A 16,836-nucleotide genomic window follows, 5' to 3' on the forward strand; every position below is an offset into this window, starting at 1 on the left:
TTGTGCATTGGCTTTTTGGAGATGACGAGTGTCACTTGTTTCTTGTTGCTGTGAGATGTGTGGCTCCCAGTCCTGCTGTGAGACTGCAGTGTTCCAGTTCAGAGAGGACACTGGAGTCTCTCATCCCACATCCTTCTCTCCTTGCAGGACTCTGTTGACACTGAGCTGCTGCTCTGTGGGGAAAATGTGAACCAGAGCAATTTGCTGTCCTACGCCAGAGAAGCTGCTGACTTTGCAACCAACTACCAGCTGCCTTCCTTGGATTTTGCAATTAATCATTATGGCCAACCAGATGTAGCAATGTTTGATTTTACCTCCATGTATGCATCTGAAAACGCTGCGCTGGTGAGAGAGAGGCACAGACATCAGCTCCTGGTGGCTCTTGTTGGAGATAGTTTGCTTGAGGTATATCTTGGATTACCTTCCAAGTAGTATTTTCAGGTTTTTTACTTCCTTAATCCAACCATTCAATCTAGCCTCCTGTATAAAATGTCCTCTTTTACATGTCTTGAAACAATGGTGCCTTCTTTGGAATAGATTTTCCCCCTTTTTTCTTTTCTCCTTTATTATGCCATAGTTTGTCATAGCTAATGCTTGGCTGGCAGCCTGTGGCTGAGATCCCATTTTGCTTTATGCAAGTTGTGTTTCTGTCTGAAAACTGTGAGCTCCGTGTCCTCAGCTTGGGTGCATGGCATAATTTTACTGAATTCCATCATAGACAAAAACTTGATCCAAATTATTATTACAGTCACTTTGTCTTAGTATGTTCCCTTGTTTTTCTTTCTGAAGTGAAAAGTGTATGCTGCAACTTTTTTTTTTAAATTCATGCTGACAGCCTGAGGCATTTGAAAAGAGCAGTCCAAAGCAAATTTAGGAGGTGAAAAGAGCATCTTTTTTTCCTTAAATCATTCTTGAGTCTTCTTTTTATTCTCAGCCTACACCTTTTAGGGCTAAGAAATTTGTTTCTATATATAGAAGTTTAAAAAAAGGAAAAAGTGAAAAAAGTAATCTTCTTCCCCTGCCTAAGACTTAAAGGAGAGGCACATTTAAAACCTGTGGTGCATTTTGACTCTTTCTGGGCTATTTTTCCTAGACAGTATGTAACCCTGGACTCCAAACTGACACTGAAGGTTGCTGTTGTAGTAAGAACTTAGGAAGTGCAGAGAACTAAAGTGTCACTGCTCCTTGCAGCCCTTCTGGCCGATGGGCACTGGCTGTGCACGAGGCTTCCTGGCTGCCTTTGACACGGCGTGGATGGTGCGGGGCTGGGCGCAGGGGAAGCCCCCGCTGGAGATCCTGGCTGAACGGTGAGTGCTGCTCTGCTCCCCGGCATTCCCAGCCTTTTAAAGAGCCACTGCAGGCCTGCAAGGCAGGGGATGTCAGAGTGCTATCAGGAGAAATAGTGTTAGGGTTTAAATCACTGATTTATGGCACTAAAGTGTGGTCCTTAAAGAAATAGACCAAAGAGACCTTGTATTAAATTCTTCAACAGTAACAGCTTTCAGAGTTGGTCTCTGTGATTTTAACTGCATTTTGGCATAGTGGTGCTCTCTTTAGGCTGATAAATATGTGGAGAATTATTATAATGCTGCACCAGAAACTTTTTTTGACTGGAGCAACAAAATCTGTTGCTAAGTACAGCAGCAGTCTTGGCGTCATCATGGTCTGATGGTTGAATTTGCTGACTTAGGTCCTGCTGGCAGCCACCCTGCTCTCCTACAGCTGCCCAGGCTGTTTTGGGGAAGAGTCATGGTTGTGGGAATGCAAGCAGGAGCTCTACTAACTACTGCACTTTGGGAATTTTTAAGGTAGAAGCCTGTGGGATGACTGAAACATGGCCTAATCCCAAATGGAAAATTGAACAGCATAAAAAAAAGCTGTGGTGGTTGTAGGAATTGCAGGATGACAGGATTTAGTGCTATTATGTGGTAAAAAAGTTACTTCTTGAGTAGATGTTAAAGCAAAACCAGATGACTAGATGATGTAACCTCTTTTTTTTTTTTTCCTCCTTTTTCTTGCTCACTTCCTGCCTCAGGAAAATGTGGGCATAATCTCTAAGTGTCCGTCTTGTCCTTTTTCTGTCTGGCATTCTTCTGCTGAGTGGGGATAAGGAATGGGATGGATACATTATGCATTTGGTCCCTAACACTTGTCCTGGCAGAAACAAAATGAAGTTTAGGCAGCTGCAAAAAACCCCCAATCTTTTATAAATAAATATTTTTTTTAATACATAAATCTTGCATCTTTTTCCTCTCCAAGAGAGAGCATTTATCGACTCTTGCCTCAGACGACCCCTGAAAACATTAATAAGAACTTTGACCAGTACACCATTGACCCAGGAACAAGATACCCAAACTTGAACTCGAGCTGTGTTCGACCTCACCAGGTCAGTACTTAAAAGACTTGTTTGTGAAATCAGTTCTTATTTTATCAAGAGTAAATAGGGCTGCAAGGGGTGTGTAAACAAAATCTTCAGGAGACTCCTTAATTTAGAACCAGCTGCTGATAAAGTTAACCTGGAAACAGAACTGGTTTTTTGTCTGATGTTATGCTGGTGATTGCTTTTCCTTGTAGGTGAGACAATTATATGTTACCAATGAGCTACAGCAGTGTCCTCTTGAGAGAGTGAGCTCCATTAGAAGATCAGTGAACCTCACAAGACAGGGTAAGTGGCATCTCCTGTTTGCTGTGGCTTAACATTTGTGGCCTTCTGAGCATGAGAAGCTGACTGAAAGGTTTGCTTTCCCCTTTCTGCAGAGTCAGATATTCGACCTAACAAGCTTCTGACGTGGTGCCAGAAGCAGACGGAGGGATACCGAAACGTCAACGTCACTGACCTGACCAGCTCCTGGAAAAGTGGCCTTGCCCTGTGTGCCATCATCCATCGCTTCAGGCCTGACCTCATGTAAGTGACAGCAGGGGAACTCCTTGGCTGAGGCATTTGCAAAGGGCAGGGTAAGACCAGGGCAGCCCTGGCGCTCTGCAGTCCCCTTGTGTGGCTGCTTTCTGCAAGGAACTGCACACCATGGCCAGGTGTGGAGGGGGGAAGGATGGGGTTGGGTTTGCTGTGTTTCTTCTAGATGTCCTTGCATGCTGTTTAGAATGAAACAGATGTGCTTTCAAAGAGGTAGGAGGGTTTTGAACCCTATGATTTATCGTGTTTGTGACAGTCAAAGAGGGAAATGTTGGACTGTGGAGATGGAGATTTTGCACAGCTCTGTCCAGGAGAGCCCAGAGTCCTCTCACTTGGGCAAAGCAAGGGCTGGGCCTTGAAAATTAACTGCCCTAGGGCTTGTGTGTAAGCCAGCATTCCCCTTCTGGCACAGTTTCTGGGGTCCTAGTGCTGCATGCCCCAACTCCATGCATCTGAATATTTTGTAATGTCCCATAGTTAGATACAGGAAGGTCAGTGTGTAACAGGTGTCAGGAAATAGCAATTGCTGGCACTGCTGGGTGCAGTCCGCGGGGTGACTCTCTCTTCTCACCAGTCTCCAAAATGCAGTGGATGCATTCTCTTGTCTTCCTGCAGAGCCTTAGGAGTCACACATGAATTACTGTTATCCTCCCTTTATTGTGGGTAAATGAAAGGAATGATTGAACTTTTTTATGAGGTGTGATAAATTGGAAAAGAATAGGAGTGGTACCTAGAGTGCTTGTTTGTACAGTTTTGCCAGAGGAAGAGCTGAGATTTTAAGAACAGGAATTTTTTTTTGGCCTTGGGTTGGTTTAAAAGAATTAGAATTCTGGATGTTTTTGGGAGAGTGGATACAGAAAGCAAAGTAATCTTTGCTGACTGTGGAAAACATGTTCTCTACAGTGCTCTCTACAAGGTTGATAAATTTATCTTGAGCTAACAGACCTCCTGCTGTTCAATTAATGTTGTGTTTGGATCTTGTTGGCTTCTTGCATTCAGTGAGCCTGCTGAAGGACTTGGCTGGATGAAAGCTAGGCAGGCAGGAGAGGTGGCTGCCAGTGACAGCTCCTAGCTCCAGAAATGGGCAGTGGGTGGGTGAGAGAAGAGGAGAAATTCTTTGGGAATTCAAAAACTCGCATTCCACTGTGAGGAGAAAGAAACTTCCCTGCCTGGAGCTTTGTAATTTATTTACATGTTTATTTTAATCATGAATTTTGGAAGCTGTTCAAAAGATCAGAGTCTTAGAATAGATCTCATAGAAAATGGATTAGAGAGTGAATAACAGAGTTCCAGATGTGTGATGCACTTATTTAGTGCACTGCTAAATTAAGTTATGACCTGGGCAGGAGGTCCCTGCTCAAACCGTATGTGTAACACGTTAAAAAAGGAAAGGTAGTGTCTGTGCGTGTGTGTGCACACACATAATATGCTACTTCCATAGAATGCTGTCCTAAATGTCTTCCTCCTGGCTTTGATGATTTATAAAACTAATTGAACCTAAGTAATCTCTTGCTAATGGATGAAGTCTGTAGTAGTTCAGCTGTATTTGGAGAAGGAAAAGGTTTATTAGCACTTCTGAGGAAGAATTGTGTCTCTCCAATAAATAAAAGATATTTTTTTTTGTGGGGCCACATCAAGGACCAGTTCAGTGAAAAAGCTTTTAAATTCCATTCCTGGCAAAGTCAGTATTTACAATGAGGGGATTTGTGTGAGGCTCTTGTAGCTTTGGCCCAGTGAGATGCTGGTGCTGCTGTGCCACGGGAGCGCGGTGCGTCCCCGAGTGGAGCGGGAACGAGCGATGCCGCTGTCTGTCTGTCCCCGCAGTGACTTCGAGGCGCTGAACGAAGAGGACGCGGTGAGGAACAACCAGCTGGCCTTCGACGTGGCCGAGCGGGAGTTCGGCATCCCCCCGGTGACCACGGGCCAGGAGCTGGGCTCGGCCGGGGAGCCCGACAAGCTCAGCATGGTGCTCTACCTGTCCAAGTTCTACGAGCTGTTCCGCGGCACGCCGCTGCGCGCAGTCGGTGAGCGCCACGCCCCGAGCGGCTGATGGGCACTGCTCTCCAGCCGACAGGCTTTTCCCACTGAGGCACAGTAGGAATTTTCCAGAATAGAAATCCTATTTCGCCTAAATCAAACTATTTTGATTTAGGCGAAATGTACATCTTTGAATCTGTAGTTTGCAAACATGGCTGTTTAGTCTGACTGCCTGTTCTCGCAAAACCCTATGCTCAGAGAAATAGCTTCAGCTGAAGGACAGAGATAAGGAGGGGGCAGACAGACAGAGCAGGGTCAAAATGAGCCAGGAGTTCTTTCTGATAAAGAAGAATTAGTGGCAAATATCACATGAAATCAGTAAAATGAACTTAGTGTGACATTGCATGCATATGTGTTTGAGAGGGAGATAAAAAAGGATCTGGAGTTCCCAGAGGCATGCATGTCATGTTAGGGTGATGATCCCCACATCCAGCACTGTAATAAACATACCGGCTTTACAGCTTCCACAAAAGCTGTGGAGTTTGTTTGCTCCCACAAATCACCAGCAGAGCCCTTCAGGCCTGCAAGAGTTACCTCGGGCTTAACACAGGAAATGGGGGAGAATTTGATTGGAGACCAAGGTTTTGTGGGTCCTTGGTGGTTTCAGGGAGTAGGAGCAGCTGGATAACTGCTACTTGACATCATGGAGGGCATGTATCAAGTTGTTGGTGTGATTCCCTGGTAGCACACTGATGCTGGTGTTTCTCTCTTCCTTTTTTTAAAAAGCCACTGTACATTGTATGTATTTACTTTTATTTGTCTGTGTTTCTTGTATATAATTGCTACCAGCACTCAACTGGAAAACTTTGGCTTAGAATAATTTAAAAACAAATCTAAGTAAATATCCTAAGCAGTTGTTTTTTCAACAGATGCTGCTGAGAAGCAAAATGGAGAAAATAATGACCCTGATTCACTAAAATCATCAAATTTCATCTTTAATAATTATATCAATTTAACTTTACCAAGAAAACGAGTACCAAAGGTGAGTTGTGAAGCAAGACTTGCCCTGTGAATGTTTTTTTTTCCTGAAAAGATGAAAATAAGCTTTCAGACTCAGAAATAAGGGGTTTATATATACACTGCTAAAATTTTCTGAGCTATTTCTACCTGTAAGAAAGAGTCCTGTAGCTCTGTATTCCTGGAGTTAAATATACAGCCATTTCATTTTATACCAGTTCAAATAATCAGTGCTATGCTAGAGTGTTTATTGATTGGGAGGGAGTGCTGCTTGTTGAAAAAAGCAGTGATTTGCACAGTTTGTGGATGCTGTCAGGGTTCTGAAGAGAAGCTTTCCAGCTCCTACAGAGGAAACCTGCAATGGCGACAAGCAGTGGGCAGGTTGATCAGCAACTTTGGGATAACAATCTCTTAGTCATGCCCGTGTACTTTTCTCTCTTGGTTACTTATTAATGAAAACTTACTGACAGGCCCTGTTATATCCCTGTATTATAAAAAAAACCCCGTGCCCATGTATGCTGTGATTAAGGACTACAGAGCCTTGAAGCTTTGCTGAGGCCTGAGTTAACACATGTACACATCTACTGCATTTCTCAGTATTCTAATATACTGCTTTTTAAATTTGTGGCTCTCTTGTCTTGTAGAAATGTGATTTCTATTTTTTTCACCTGAAGAATTACTCCAGAATTTCCAGATACTTCCTACACTGACTTTTGTCTTGAATATTTTCCATCCTGCAAACTCTTTTTCAAAACCTATGGACGATCAATTGTCCAGTAACTTAAAATATCCTTGTTAGGAAATAATTTTTCCTGCCACCCACATATACACAAAACTAAGTGACATGGTTCCCAGATAGCCAAGCTGTGAGAAACCAAACAGGCAGAATAAACTTTGCTTTTTCTTGTGGGTGACTTCTTTAGAAGGAAAACCTTTATCATGACCACAGTGTTGTTTTTCAATGAGTTGTTTGCAGAAGTAAACAGACTTTTAGCAGTGGGGAGAGCTTTCCATTACTGAGCCATAGAGCCTCTGATTAACCTCTTGTCATGAAATAAGCCTTCTGTCATAGCAGGAGCTGGAGTTCTTGGCAGTACATGAAAGCACGAGGTGATTTGCTTGAAGGGCCCCTCTGGTTTCACACCAGGGGAGCCCATTGGAAATGAGAAGTGGAAGTGTTATTTCCCAAATCAGCTTGGGAAACAAGGCATTGTGTGCGAGGTTTTGCAGCTCTGTCACGGATGGGCTGTGAAACCAAGCAAGGTGGCTTAGGGTTCTTGGATTAGGACAGACTTGGGAGTGCCATAACCAGCTGAAACTAGCTGAGAAATTAAGCTCCTTGGGAAGCAATTGCTTGAGTTCAGGGTCTGGCTGTGGTTTCAGTTTTAGGGTTCTTTCCCCTGCAGAAAGTGGTGCTGAGCATTATCAAGGTGTATATATATCAAATGTTCTGTCCAGGCTTTAGCAGAGCAGAGAGCGTTGCTCTCTGAACTTCCATGGCTTGCAGTTTGTCCTTGGATTGGGCTGGAGGAGGGATCCTTATCTGGGCTGTGAGAGACCAGGAAGCGGGGCCTGGAGCTGGGCTGGCTGTGGCTGTTCTGGCAGCCTGTGCTGGGCTGGGTCATGTTTTCCATTCTCCTCGGAGTGTCAGCCCGGCTGGAGAGGAACTGAGATTTCCTGTGCTCCAGACTAATAAATGAATGGAGGTGTTTACACAATGCAGGGCGCAGCCCTTTTGGAGTCCTGCTCGGCAATTAAATTGCTTTGTCTTTCACTTCTTAGTCAGCGTGTTAATGAGAGTCCTTTCTGCCCCATCTCTGAAAGGCAGCATCTTGCTTTGCTCCACTCACTCAAGCAAAATCTGCTTTTATGTGGCCCAGGCTATTATGCAGAATACATTGTGCTGCTTTGTGTTCACCCTTTCTGGGTGGACTGATGACTGTAGGTAGTGCAAAGCTGGGTTTTACTGAGCTGCTGCTTGAAAGACAACATAGTAGAGCAAAGTAATTGAAATATTGTCATCTGAATCCTTTGGTGTTTGCCCACAGGTTGTTTGGGATTACTTGTCTTCATTGCATAATGATTTATTACAGTCTATATGTAAAAAGGAAGCCTGCATTCTTTGCTCTTTCTTTATTTCTTTTTAAGGAATTCCTTTTACTCCTTTTATTTGTTTTTTAAGTTGGCTGAGCAGACACGACACTAAGTTACAACGTGGGCAAATGCCAATAAGTGGAGTATAGTTTATTGTTCATAAATTATCACCGTATCAAATCATCACGACTGAATGTTATAAGAAGTGATAAAAATTTGCCAGCATTGACTACTTTTCAAATTTGTGCAGACTGAGTATGAAGTATTACTGATTTGTGTAATCTCTAATTGAGTAAAATAGTGAAATATGTTCATGGCTCGAGCATAAAATAAGCAATTTGTTTGCTTAAGTGCTGTAATGTTCAGCCATAGTCAGGGAGGTGAACCTTATGAGGGAGACAGACCTTTAATGCAGCCAAAAATTAAAGTATGACTGTGCTATGAATTCATGATCTGCATGCAGACAGATGGTTCAAGAGAGATTTGGGGGTTACAGTGAAAGACTGAGGGGTTTCTGGATTTTGTTACTTCTCTGGAAAGCAGTGCAGTCTAGCTGAAAATTCAGAGAATTACTCATGCTGTAGAACCTTTTTCTTCAAGGATGTGTTAATACTTTATGAATTCTAAACTCCTCAGCACTGAAAGAGGGAAAGATAAACACCAAGTTGTGGGGCCTGTTCAGCACAGTGTACAAGCATGTGTTCTCATGCACTTGAGTGCAGTGAGAGCTCCCAGTCAGGGGCTGTGTGATGGCTTTTACTGCCCCGACGCCTGCATGGGGAGCAGTCCTGTGAGCTGGGGGGTCTGACAGGGGGACAGCGAGACCCCCTGATGCTGGCACTGCTCACCGTGTGTGCCTGGCTGAGCACAGCCCAGACTCACCTGCCTGGGGATGGAGCTTCTCCTGGGCTGGGAGGAGCTGCTGGGGTAAACTTGGGAATTGCTGCAGTAACCCATGGAACTTGTTTTGGCTTTGCCCTTTCAGGCTGAAGGGAAAACAGAAGAGAATGAGACGAACAAGAGGCGTCGGAAAGGCCTCTTTGGTGTCTTTGAGCAGGTTGGTGTTCAGTGGTGCCCACCCGTGTCCACATGGGCACCAGAGCTGGGAAAGCAGTGGGAGCTGGGGGGACGAGGTTTGGCCTTTGGAGCATGGCACAGAAAAATCCTCTCCCTTGAAATCTTGAATTTACTGTGGTGTGCACTAAAGAAGAGCTAAATGAATTTTAATCATTTGGGAGGGAGTAGAGCATTAACTAAATTGCACTAGTTTTTGTTCTGACACAGGAACATTTAAGGTATTGGTTTGTTTTTCCTTTTCCTAATTGTCTATTTAGACAATTTTTTATTTGAAGAGTTTACATTGCAGCTTGGTTTCCAGCCCTTCTCTGATTAGTCACCTTTGTGACTCTGCTTTATGATTAGCAGCATCGATTAATGTTCCCTTTTACTGTACTCTGGGACCCAAGAAAATATTTTTTGGGTGACTTTTGCATGCTAAACATGTCATTTTAGTATACTGCAGACTGTATTTCCTTTCACCCTTTGCTGAAAAGGATGTTACCTCTTTCCTCCTCTCCCTTCATGAGTGTTGTAGGAAACATAAGAAAAACACCGTTTGTTGTTTCCTTGCAGACTTCAGGCTTTCCAAGCCAGGGGACAAACAGTGGGAAAGAACAGAGTGAATGCAGAGAAGGAGTGAACCAGAACAAAGTCAAATCTATGGCAACTCAGCTGCTGGCAAAGTTTGAAGAGAATGCTTCAAATACAGTTCTGAGGAGACAGGTAGGTCAGAGATGAACATGAAAGCATCTCTGAAATTGAGCTGTAGTCCCTCCTTGTGGAGGTAATGCAGATTTCCCAGGAAGACAGGAGTCTTAGGTGTTTGGAGTGGATTGTCTGTTTTAATACTTTATGCAAATTAAAAGTATTTCTCTCAATACAAGTCATATAGATTGACTAATGCATCTAACAATAACATATTGCTGTGTTATAGTGTCTAGGAATCTCATGGAAGCCAGCCTGTGGAATTTGTGTTATTTGGAAGTCTAAGGTGGCTGCATACAATATTGCAGAAGGCCTGTTGTGGCCTGTGTTTTTCAAATAAAGGACACTGCATATCCTGTGGAGTCTGTCTTTATGGAAAACCTAGGACGTGTTAAAAGGAAACCTAATCTCTTGCAAGATATGTCTGGCTGCCATTTCCATTCCAAAACTAGGCAGAGTGGAATATATTTGTACGTTGTACAGTGTTTTCATGGTTTGTTGTTAGTGTGACTAGAGGTATTTTAAAAACAATCCCATGCTGCCAAGGTAGAGGGGAGAAGCTCAAAATCACACTTCAGCCAGAAACAGCTGGAATTAGCAGAGTTTAGATCTGTCATCTGAAAGACCTGAAGGAAGGATGAGCAAAGTGTGGATGTTTTGACAAAGATGGTGACTTTCTTATTTCTTCATCCTTGTATCTGCTTGTTTATTGAAATATTGAGGTCCTCCAGTACTGTAGGCTTTATAGATGTCCAGTGACTTTGTCTGTCCTTGAGCCAAAGTTGTTTGCACACTGCCTGGCTACTTGTCAATGCCCTGAGCTTTCAGTGTGTGGTAAGTGGCCAGAGATTTCCTTGGCCATGCTGAAGGGAGTTATTTTGATCATAAACTCTGTTAAAAAGTACTGAATGTGTTCATCTTGAAGTATATCTTTGATGGTAGAAGTTGCTAATAAAATGGGTAGGTGGCAAAAATATGCAAAATGTGTTGTTAAGCTTCATAGTAATGCATCTTTAAAATAAGCTTTTCTTTCTTTCTGCCTCAGAAATTCTTTGAATCCTATTTACTGTCTTCTTTTTTTTTTTTTTTCTTCTTCTCCTTCATTCTGTCTTTGCAATTTTAAAAATGCTTTACAAGGAGCTAACAGATAGACCAGCCCTGCTCTCCTCTGACCCTCCTGTTAATCCTCGCTTTGCTAAACCTATGGATCCAAGCCTTCTTCCACCTCAACCAAAAAGGCAGGTAGGAAGCTCCTGTGGGTAACAAACACCTGGCAAGCACAGCATTTCTCTCACTACTGGGAACTCACTGCTATTGCAGAGCTACATAAGATACAAAGCAATATTTGGATGGAAACTGTGGAGTTCACAGACACGTTTAGCTGAGAATTGTAAAAATGCCAGTAGAAATTAAAGGCTATTTTACATCTGCTTTGCCAGATGAGAAAACTCTCTGAAAGTGTGGAATACCCTGAAAACATAAGTGTTGATTTCTGTGTTACCGTATCTAGACTCCAAATTGTATGAATGTAATTACACAGCTGCTTTTAACATATGAGAAAACTACAGCAGTACCTGAAAATTTGTGCATATACCCAATGTTTTGGGTTATTGTAATGATAAGGCTAAGAGAGAAACCTGGCAAAAATATCTAAGATAAAGGCTTGAGCATGGAAAAGTTGATATTGGTGCCCAGGTATTTTATTTCTATAAGTAGAACTTGTGATAAGAATTTCTGCTGAAAGCTCTTTTGCAGCATCACATATATGGGGAAAAATGTAGTCTAAATTTTTCTCTTAGTACTTTGACTGAAAGCAATCTCATCTCAAACAGTATTAATACTCAGTTTTCATCAGAGTTTTAAATTGAAGTAAACATCCTGTAATGGCATTTCAAGAGCAGTCTGCAGTGAAATGAGATCCGTGTTGCATATGGAAATCAGCAGATCAGAACGTATTTTATATGAAAACTCAAATTCAGAGATGCATTCTGAACTCCTCAAAAAATGCCTTAAATCTGAAATACATGATATGCTGATTTAGGTCAGACTAGATCTAGAACTATGACAGGAATGACTGTGAAATCCTCATAAATATAATTGCAAGCTTAGTTTTAGGCAGATGTGCTGCTAAAATACCCCAACCCAAAACCTTTGCTGTAAACCCTAGAGGAAAATGTTCTTCTGCACTGCTGCTGTCCAAGGTTACTCACAAAACCTCACAAGTGTGCAGAAGGATGTCAAGGCCTGCACAAGTTGTGTAGGACTGATTTATTTCAGTGCATGTGCACAAGCACCACAAGTGCAGTAGACAGTGTGCAAAGAGTGATGTGAGAATATTTTATTTCTGGTTATGTGCATGACTGCGCCGTTCTGTCGGAAGCATCCTTAAAAGCTGCATATCCTGCATGGTAGTGCAGAAAGCAGAGTTTTGTTCACTTCAAGTGTTTCCCAGTTTCAGGTGGTAGCTAGGAGTGAGCACGAGGTCAGGGAACCCAAACAGTCTTTAAATGGTTCTGATCATATGGCCAGGAGAGCAAAGACTGTGCACAAAACAGATCCCCAGCCCAGTCTGTCAGAAACCTCTGAAAATCTCGCCTCTGCCTGTTCTGCTGCATTTGTACTTTCTGGAGTGCTTGAGCGTCTTCAGCACCTGGAGGAAAAAATGAAACAGGTGACAAGCAACTTCTTTTCCTTTCTGTCTCTGTGATAATCTGTGTACTGTGGTTTTGCTGGCTTGTTCTCTGTTGACTGTAGGTTGTATTAAGACAATAAGATGTCTTTCTACAAACTTCTGTGTTTTGTTGATGGATGTGGTTTTAACTGAAATCTCTCTCTTTCTTTTCTTGGCTGTCCTTCCCTGGCTGTCACTGCAGAAAAGAGCTCAGACCATAGCAAATAGGGAATTCCATAAAAAGAACATTAAAGAGAAAGCAGCACATCTCGCCTCAATGTTCGGATACATGGAGTTTCCAAAGGTGAATTTTAAGTTTTGCACCTGAAGAACTGCTTATTTGGAAGATGTATAAGAATTCATGAAGGGAAAGAAATTGAAGTAGTTTTGGTTATAACTTCTTTTCATTCTGTGTGGATCTGAAAAGTAATGTGGGTTCCACTGAAACCAGTAAAAAGTGTTGTTTAAATATTATTGTATAGTTCAATTGAGGTGAAACAATCTGAATCCTAAAGCTAATCAGAGTGCTTTAGCAGGAGAGAAATGTGTTCAAATAAACTGTCTTGTGCTTAAGCACACACTGCTGGCTCACAGTTTCTGATCAGCTGCTGAGCAATGGTACTTGGTGCACTCTGGTTTTTGCTGGATTTCATTATGCTCTCTCCCAGTACTATCTTACCTTACTGCCCACTGTGAATATTTCTATTAAAGAAATAGTACAATAATACCATTTACCATGAAGATGCCATGATGATTTCCATGGGCCCTTACTGTGCAGAGGTAGCAAGAAGAGTAGATCTGTCATTGTTATGTTTCTGGTTTTTTTTGATGCATGACTGTGAACTTAACCTGTGTTGATGTCACTGTCTCTTGGATAACTCTCCTGTTTCTGCTCTACACAGAATAAGCTACCTACTAAAGGCTTACCCCATTCTCAGCCCCCAACTCCCTCTTGCTCTCCACCTCATCATTCAGCTGTTGCTGCTTCATCATCTGTTGGTTCAGCTTCCTCTGCTGTTTCTTCTCAACAGGTACTCTATTAAGAGATTTTTCATGTAAAACCCAGACTTGTGCTCAAGCTGCTTGAGAAATGGCTTGGATGGAAGGTGCAGCCAGCAAACCTGTTGTATGGGTTGTAATTCACATTTAAATCAAGCTTTCCTTTTTTTGCTGTTGTTAGTTCTGCATGTTTGTAAGAGAAATGTTGTCATCAGATACGGCTTAGGTAAAAGCTGAAGAACAAAGCAAATGGTTAACATTTTTTTACTTCAATTCTGAAAATTTTACATCACTGCTTATTTTAAATGATCTGCTGTAGGATGATACCGCAGGCATGCTGAGGAAAGCTTCACATTATAAAGCAAACTGTGTGCTGTGGGGTTGGTTAGTTTTCTTGGGTGGCATTTATGTTTCTTTTCATAAGAATATCCATCTGCTCTGCAGGGGAAAACCTGCACAATGATGGTTATTTTAACCCCATCTTAGACTGGACATGTCTTAGAATTGTACAAGCATTTACCAATACAGACATTTAATTGTTGTTTGTTTAATTATTAGTACTTTAAACTTGCTTCTGCATGTGAATAGGTAGAATACATTTCTTTGTAGCAGCAGAACTTCTGGAAACATCCATACTTGGAAAGAAGGAGGTGACACTTGGGTCAGAGATACTCAGTTCTTACTACAGAGACTGATGCTCATGGGCTGCGTTGCAGTGACTGCCTGGCTCCCAGTCCCCAGGGAAATCCAGGGGACATGGCCCTTCAAGGACACTGCAAGCTCAGCAGGTGCCTTGCTGCAGTAATCCCCTAATTCCCTTCATTCAGCTTCAAAGTAATTCCTTTGCCTGGATTTACCTCTTACTTTTTATGAGCTAAGAGGTGTAGCATGTGATGGGTTTTAAGCTAAGTCATGGTTTCCAAAAGATTGGGAGCTGATGTTCATTTGATTTGGAGGACTATTGTGACTCTGGAAAGAGAATAAAAAAACCCCAAAACTCAAACCCAAGCTATCTGAAAAACCCTTTAGAATATGAGAACTAGGCTTTTAATCATATGGGAGCTCTGTGAGAAATAATTTCATTGAGATTTTAACATCACTTCTTGGAGAACCTTTGTCCCGACCAATCTTTTTTCTGGATATTTTAAAAACTGGATTTTGTTTAGAGTGCACTGCCTGCCTTGATTAGTTTGCCTTTGTATTTGAATGGTGTGGCAATAGTTTGTTGTTACTTGGTTTCACTCAGGCTGGGCTTACTTCAGCTGAAAATGCTCTCTCTAGAGATACTGGTAGAATGCAGTTCAGCTGAAGCAAGAAAATCGAGTTCTGTCACCAGCACAGTAAATACATGTTCATCTCACTGGGTAAATATTTGGCTGGTTAAGTAGGCCTACATTTACACTTTGGCAGATCTACATGCATGAGCATTTTGATGCATGCATACCCAGCTCCGTGTGTTGTACAGGCTGCCAGCCTCTTGTACACTATGCATTTCATAGGTGTAAATGTGGTGCATTTTGTGTGGCATTTTGGAGAATTTTTAAATAGCAGGTCTAGTAATGTGCAGGTGATCTTTGCTCCTCCTTTCAGGGGCACAGGTGGTAATAGAATCTGTCCCTGCCCTTTCATGGTCAAATAGTTGTCTCTTTGTTTTATCCTTACAGATTGCACACTTTTCAGAATGTGAAAATTTTATCCTGCTCTATAAAACACTGACTAAATATGCAGTGCTATCTAAATGAAAATTCAACAGTATTTCAGATGCACAGTGTGCATTTTCAAGTGCTGTTCAACAATATGTTTGGACCTCTGCTGTGAATATGCCAGGAACTGCCTATTTCTCCATTATCTTGAGGAGGGGGATTATGGGTCTCAAAATGTGAATTTCTGCTCTCTGTTCTGAGAAGTATCATTAGCTGAGTGTAGACTTCAGTATCAGAAAGTGGTTTGGGATTGATAAACCAACAGGAAGATCTGCTGTGTGTTGCTGTCAGTGTTTCTGTTTTTTCCCCGGCACAGACAGAAGGTAATGGAAGTGTTTAGAGTTCTGTAAGGCTTCATGATGTATGACCTCCCATGGTTTTAAATAGCTAGTGCTGTCATTTAAATTTCAGGTGAGTTCTGAGGTTGTTACCAGACATGAGAAACCATTGCACCTGTTCAGTTTTGCTTGGAACAGTGTTAGTTATGGGGGCACAGTTATTGAAAAGGGTGGCTATGAAATCATACTCTATAATTACAGAAACTTGTTATTAAGTCAAGTCCTGCAAGGAGCACTTGAAAAGAAGACTGTGGGACTGTATTGTTTCTTTCAAGACATGAAGTCATTACAACTTAGTAAGAATTACCTTCTGTGTGCAATATGTCAATAGTAATCAAAAGTACCTTCTAGCTTCAATCAGCTGTCAAAATTCACGTAGCTAGAATAATGAGTTAGCATATATTACATTACAGGCTGGGCTTTGGTTATTCCTGTTTTCTGCTCAAGGTTGGATTGACCTTCAGAAAACACTGTTCATCTGAGCTTTGCATGAGTGAGTCCTCACCGTGTGTTGTAAGAACTGGGAAGTTTTTGCAATCAATTTACTCCCTGCAGAGCTTGGACCAACAACTTCCCTTCAGTGACGTGACTCTAATTGCCAGCAGTAAGCAGGGCTGGGGTGTTTCCTACACACAGTAACTTATTACTCAAATGTTGTTTATCTCAGAGGGAAAATACACGTAGCAGCTTGTACACAAAGTAAATAAATCACCCTCAAAGCAAAATAAGACCAGGAAAATCATTAAGGATATGAAAGAACAAAGGGAAAGCATTGTATGCTGTTGGAGGCAGAGAGCATAGTTCCTTTGTTTTATGAGAATGCTACTGAGGCTTACTTGGCTGGCTGTGCAGTTCTGAATAATAACACAGGGAAATACAGAAGGCAGCTTTCTCTTCCCATGGCAATAACCACCCTGGTCAACCTGCTGAAAAGCAGTGTGCCACTGTAGCTCAATGGTCTGAGGAAATCACAAACTCTTGGGATTCTTAAGTGTTTTCTGCTTGTTGCCTGAAATTCACCATGTAAGGTAACTCTTTAGGATTCCTGTTCAGCCAGGGCTTTAAAGCTGCCTGAGCTGTGAGCAAGAGCCTGTTCCATGCAGACAGTGCATGGAACATGACAAAGCTGTGTGTGCCTTCAGTAGAGCAGCAGCCTCAGGGGCACTGAGGACATTCTCTGGTGTCTCTGAGGGTGGCAGGTGCCCTTGGGGCTGCCCTGATGGATCCTCATCCTGCCCTGATGCTTCTGTTTGGTGACTGAGTGGCACTGGAGCAGAGCAGAGTAGTTCTGTTGGAAGGGATGTACAGCAAACATCTCGTGCCCTGACCAAGTCAGGGCTGACCAAAAGTTAAACCATG

The 16,836-nt window shown here is 42.3% G+C and overlaps 1 protein-coding gene across 6 annotated transcripts in view; it reads left to right on the forward strand.

The window, feature by feature from the left end:
* The window catches only part of MICAL2 (microtubule associated monooxygenase, calponin and LIM domain containing 2), a 92,834-nt gene that overhangs the window by 24,830 nt on the left and 51,168 nt on the right, over window positions 1-16,836 (forward strand). For 3 of the 6 annotated variants that reach the window (XM_063160608.1, XM_063160611.1, XM_063160610.1), the window contains exons 7-19: window positions 148-405; window positions 1,192-1,307; window positions 2,260-2,386; window positions 2,575-2,665; window positions 2,758-2,905; window positions 4,739-4,938; window positions 5,821-5,933; window positions 8,988-9,059; window positions 9,635-9,784; window positions 10,904-11,008; window positions 12,219-12,437; window positions 12,640-12,741; window positions 13,340-13,468. In XM_063160608.1, the coding sequence (XP_063016678.1) occupies window positions 148-405; window positions 1,192-1,307; window positions 2,260-2,386; window positions 2,575-2,665; window positions 2,758-2,905; window positions 4,739-4,938; window positions 5,821-5,933; window positions 8,988-9,059; window positions 9,635-9,784; window positions 10,904-11,008; window positions 12,219-12,437; window positions 12,640-12,741; window positions 13,340-13,468 (1,830 nt within the window). The remainder of the gene's footprint in view (window positions 1-147; window positions 406-1,191; window positions 1,308-2,259; window positions 2,387-2,574; window positions 2,666-2,757; window positions 2,906-4,738; window positions 4,939-5,820; window positions 5,934-8,987; window positions 9,060-9,634; window positions 9,785-10,903; window positions 11,009-12,218; window positions 12,438-12,639; window positions 12,742-13,339; window positions 13,469-16,836) is intronic. The other 3 variants (XM_063160609.1, XM_063160612.1, XM_063160607.1) reach the window with 2 other exon arrangements.

The sequence above is a fragment of the Melospiza melodia genome, chromosome 6, assembly GCF_035770615.1.
Source record: "Melospiza melodia melodia isolate bMelMel2 chromosome 6, bMelMel2.pri, whole genome shotgun sequence".
In the NCBI taxonomy this organism is placed as follows: domain Eukaryota; kingdom Metazoa; phylum Chordata; class Aves; order Passeriformes; family Passerellidae; genus Melospiza; species Melospiza melodia.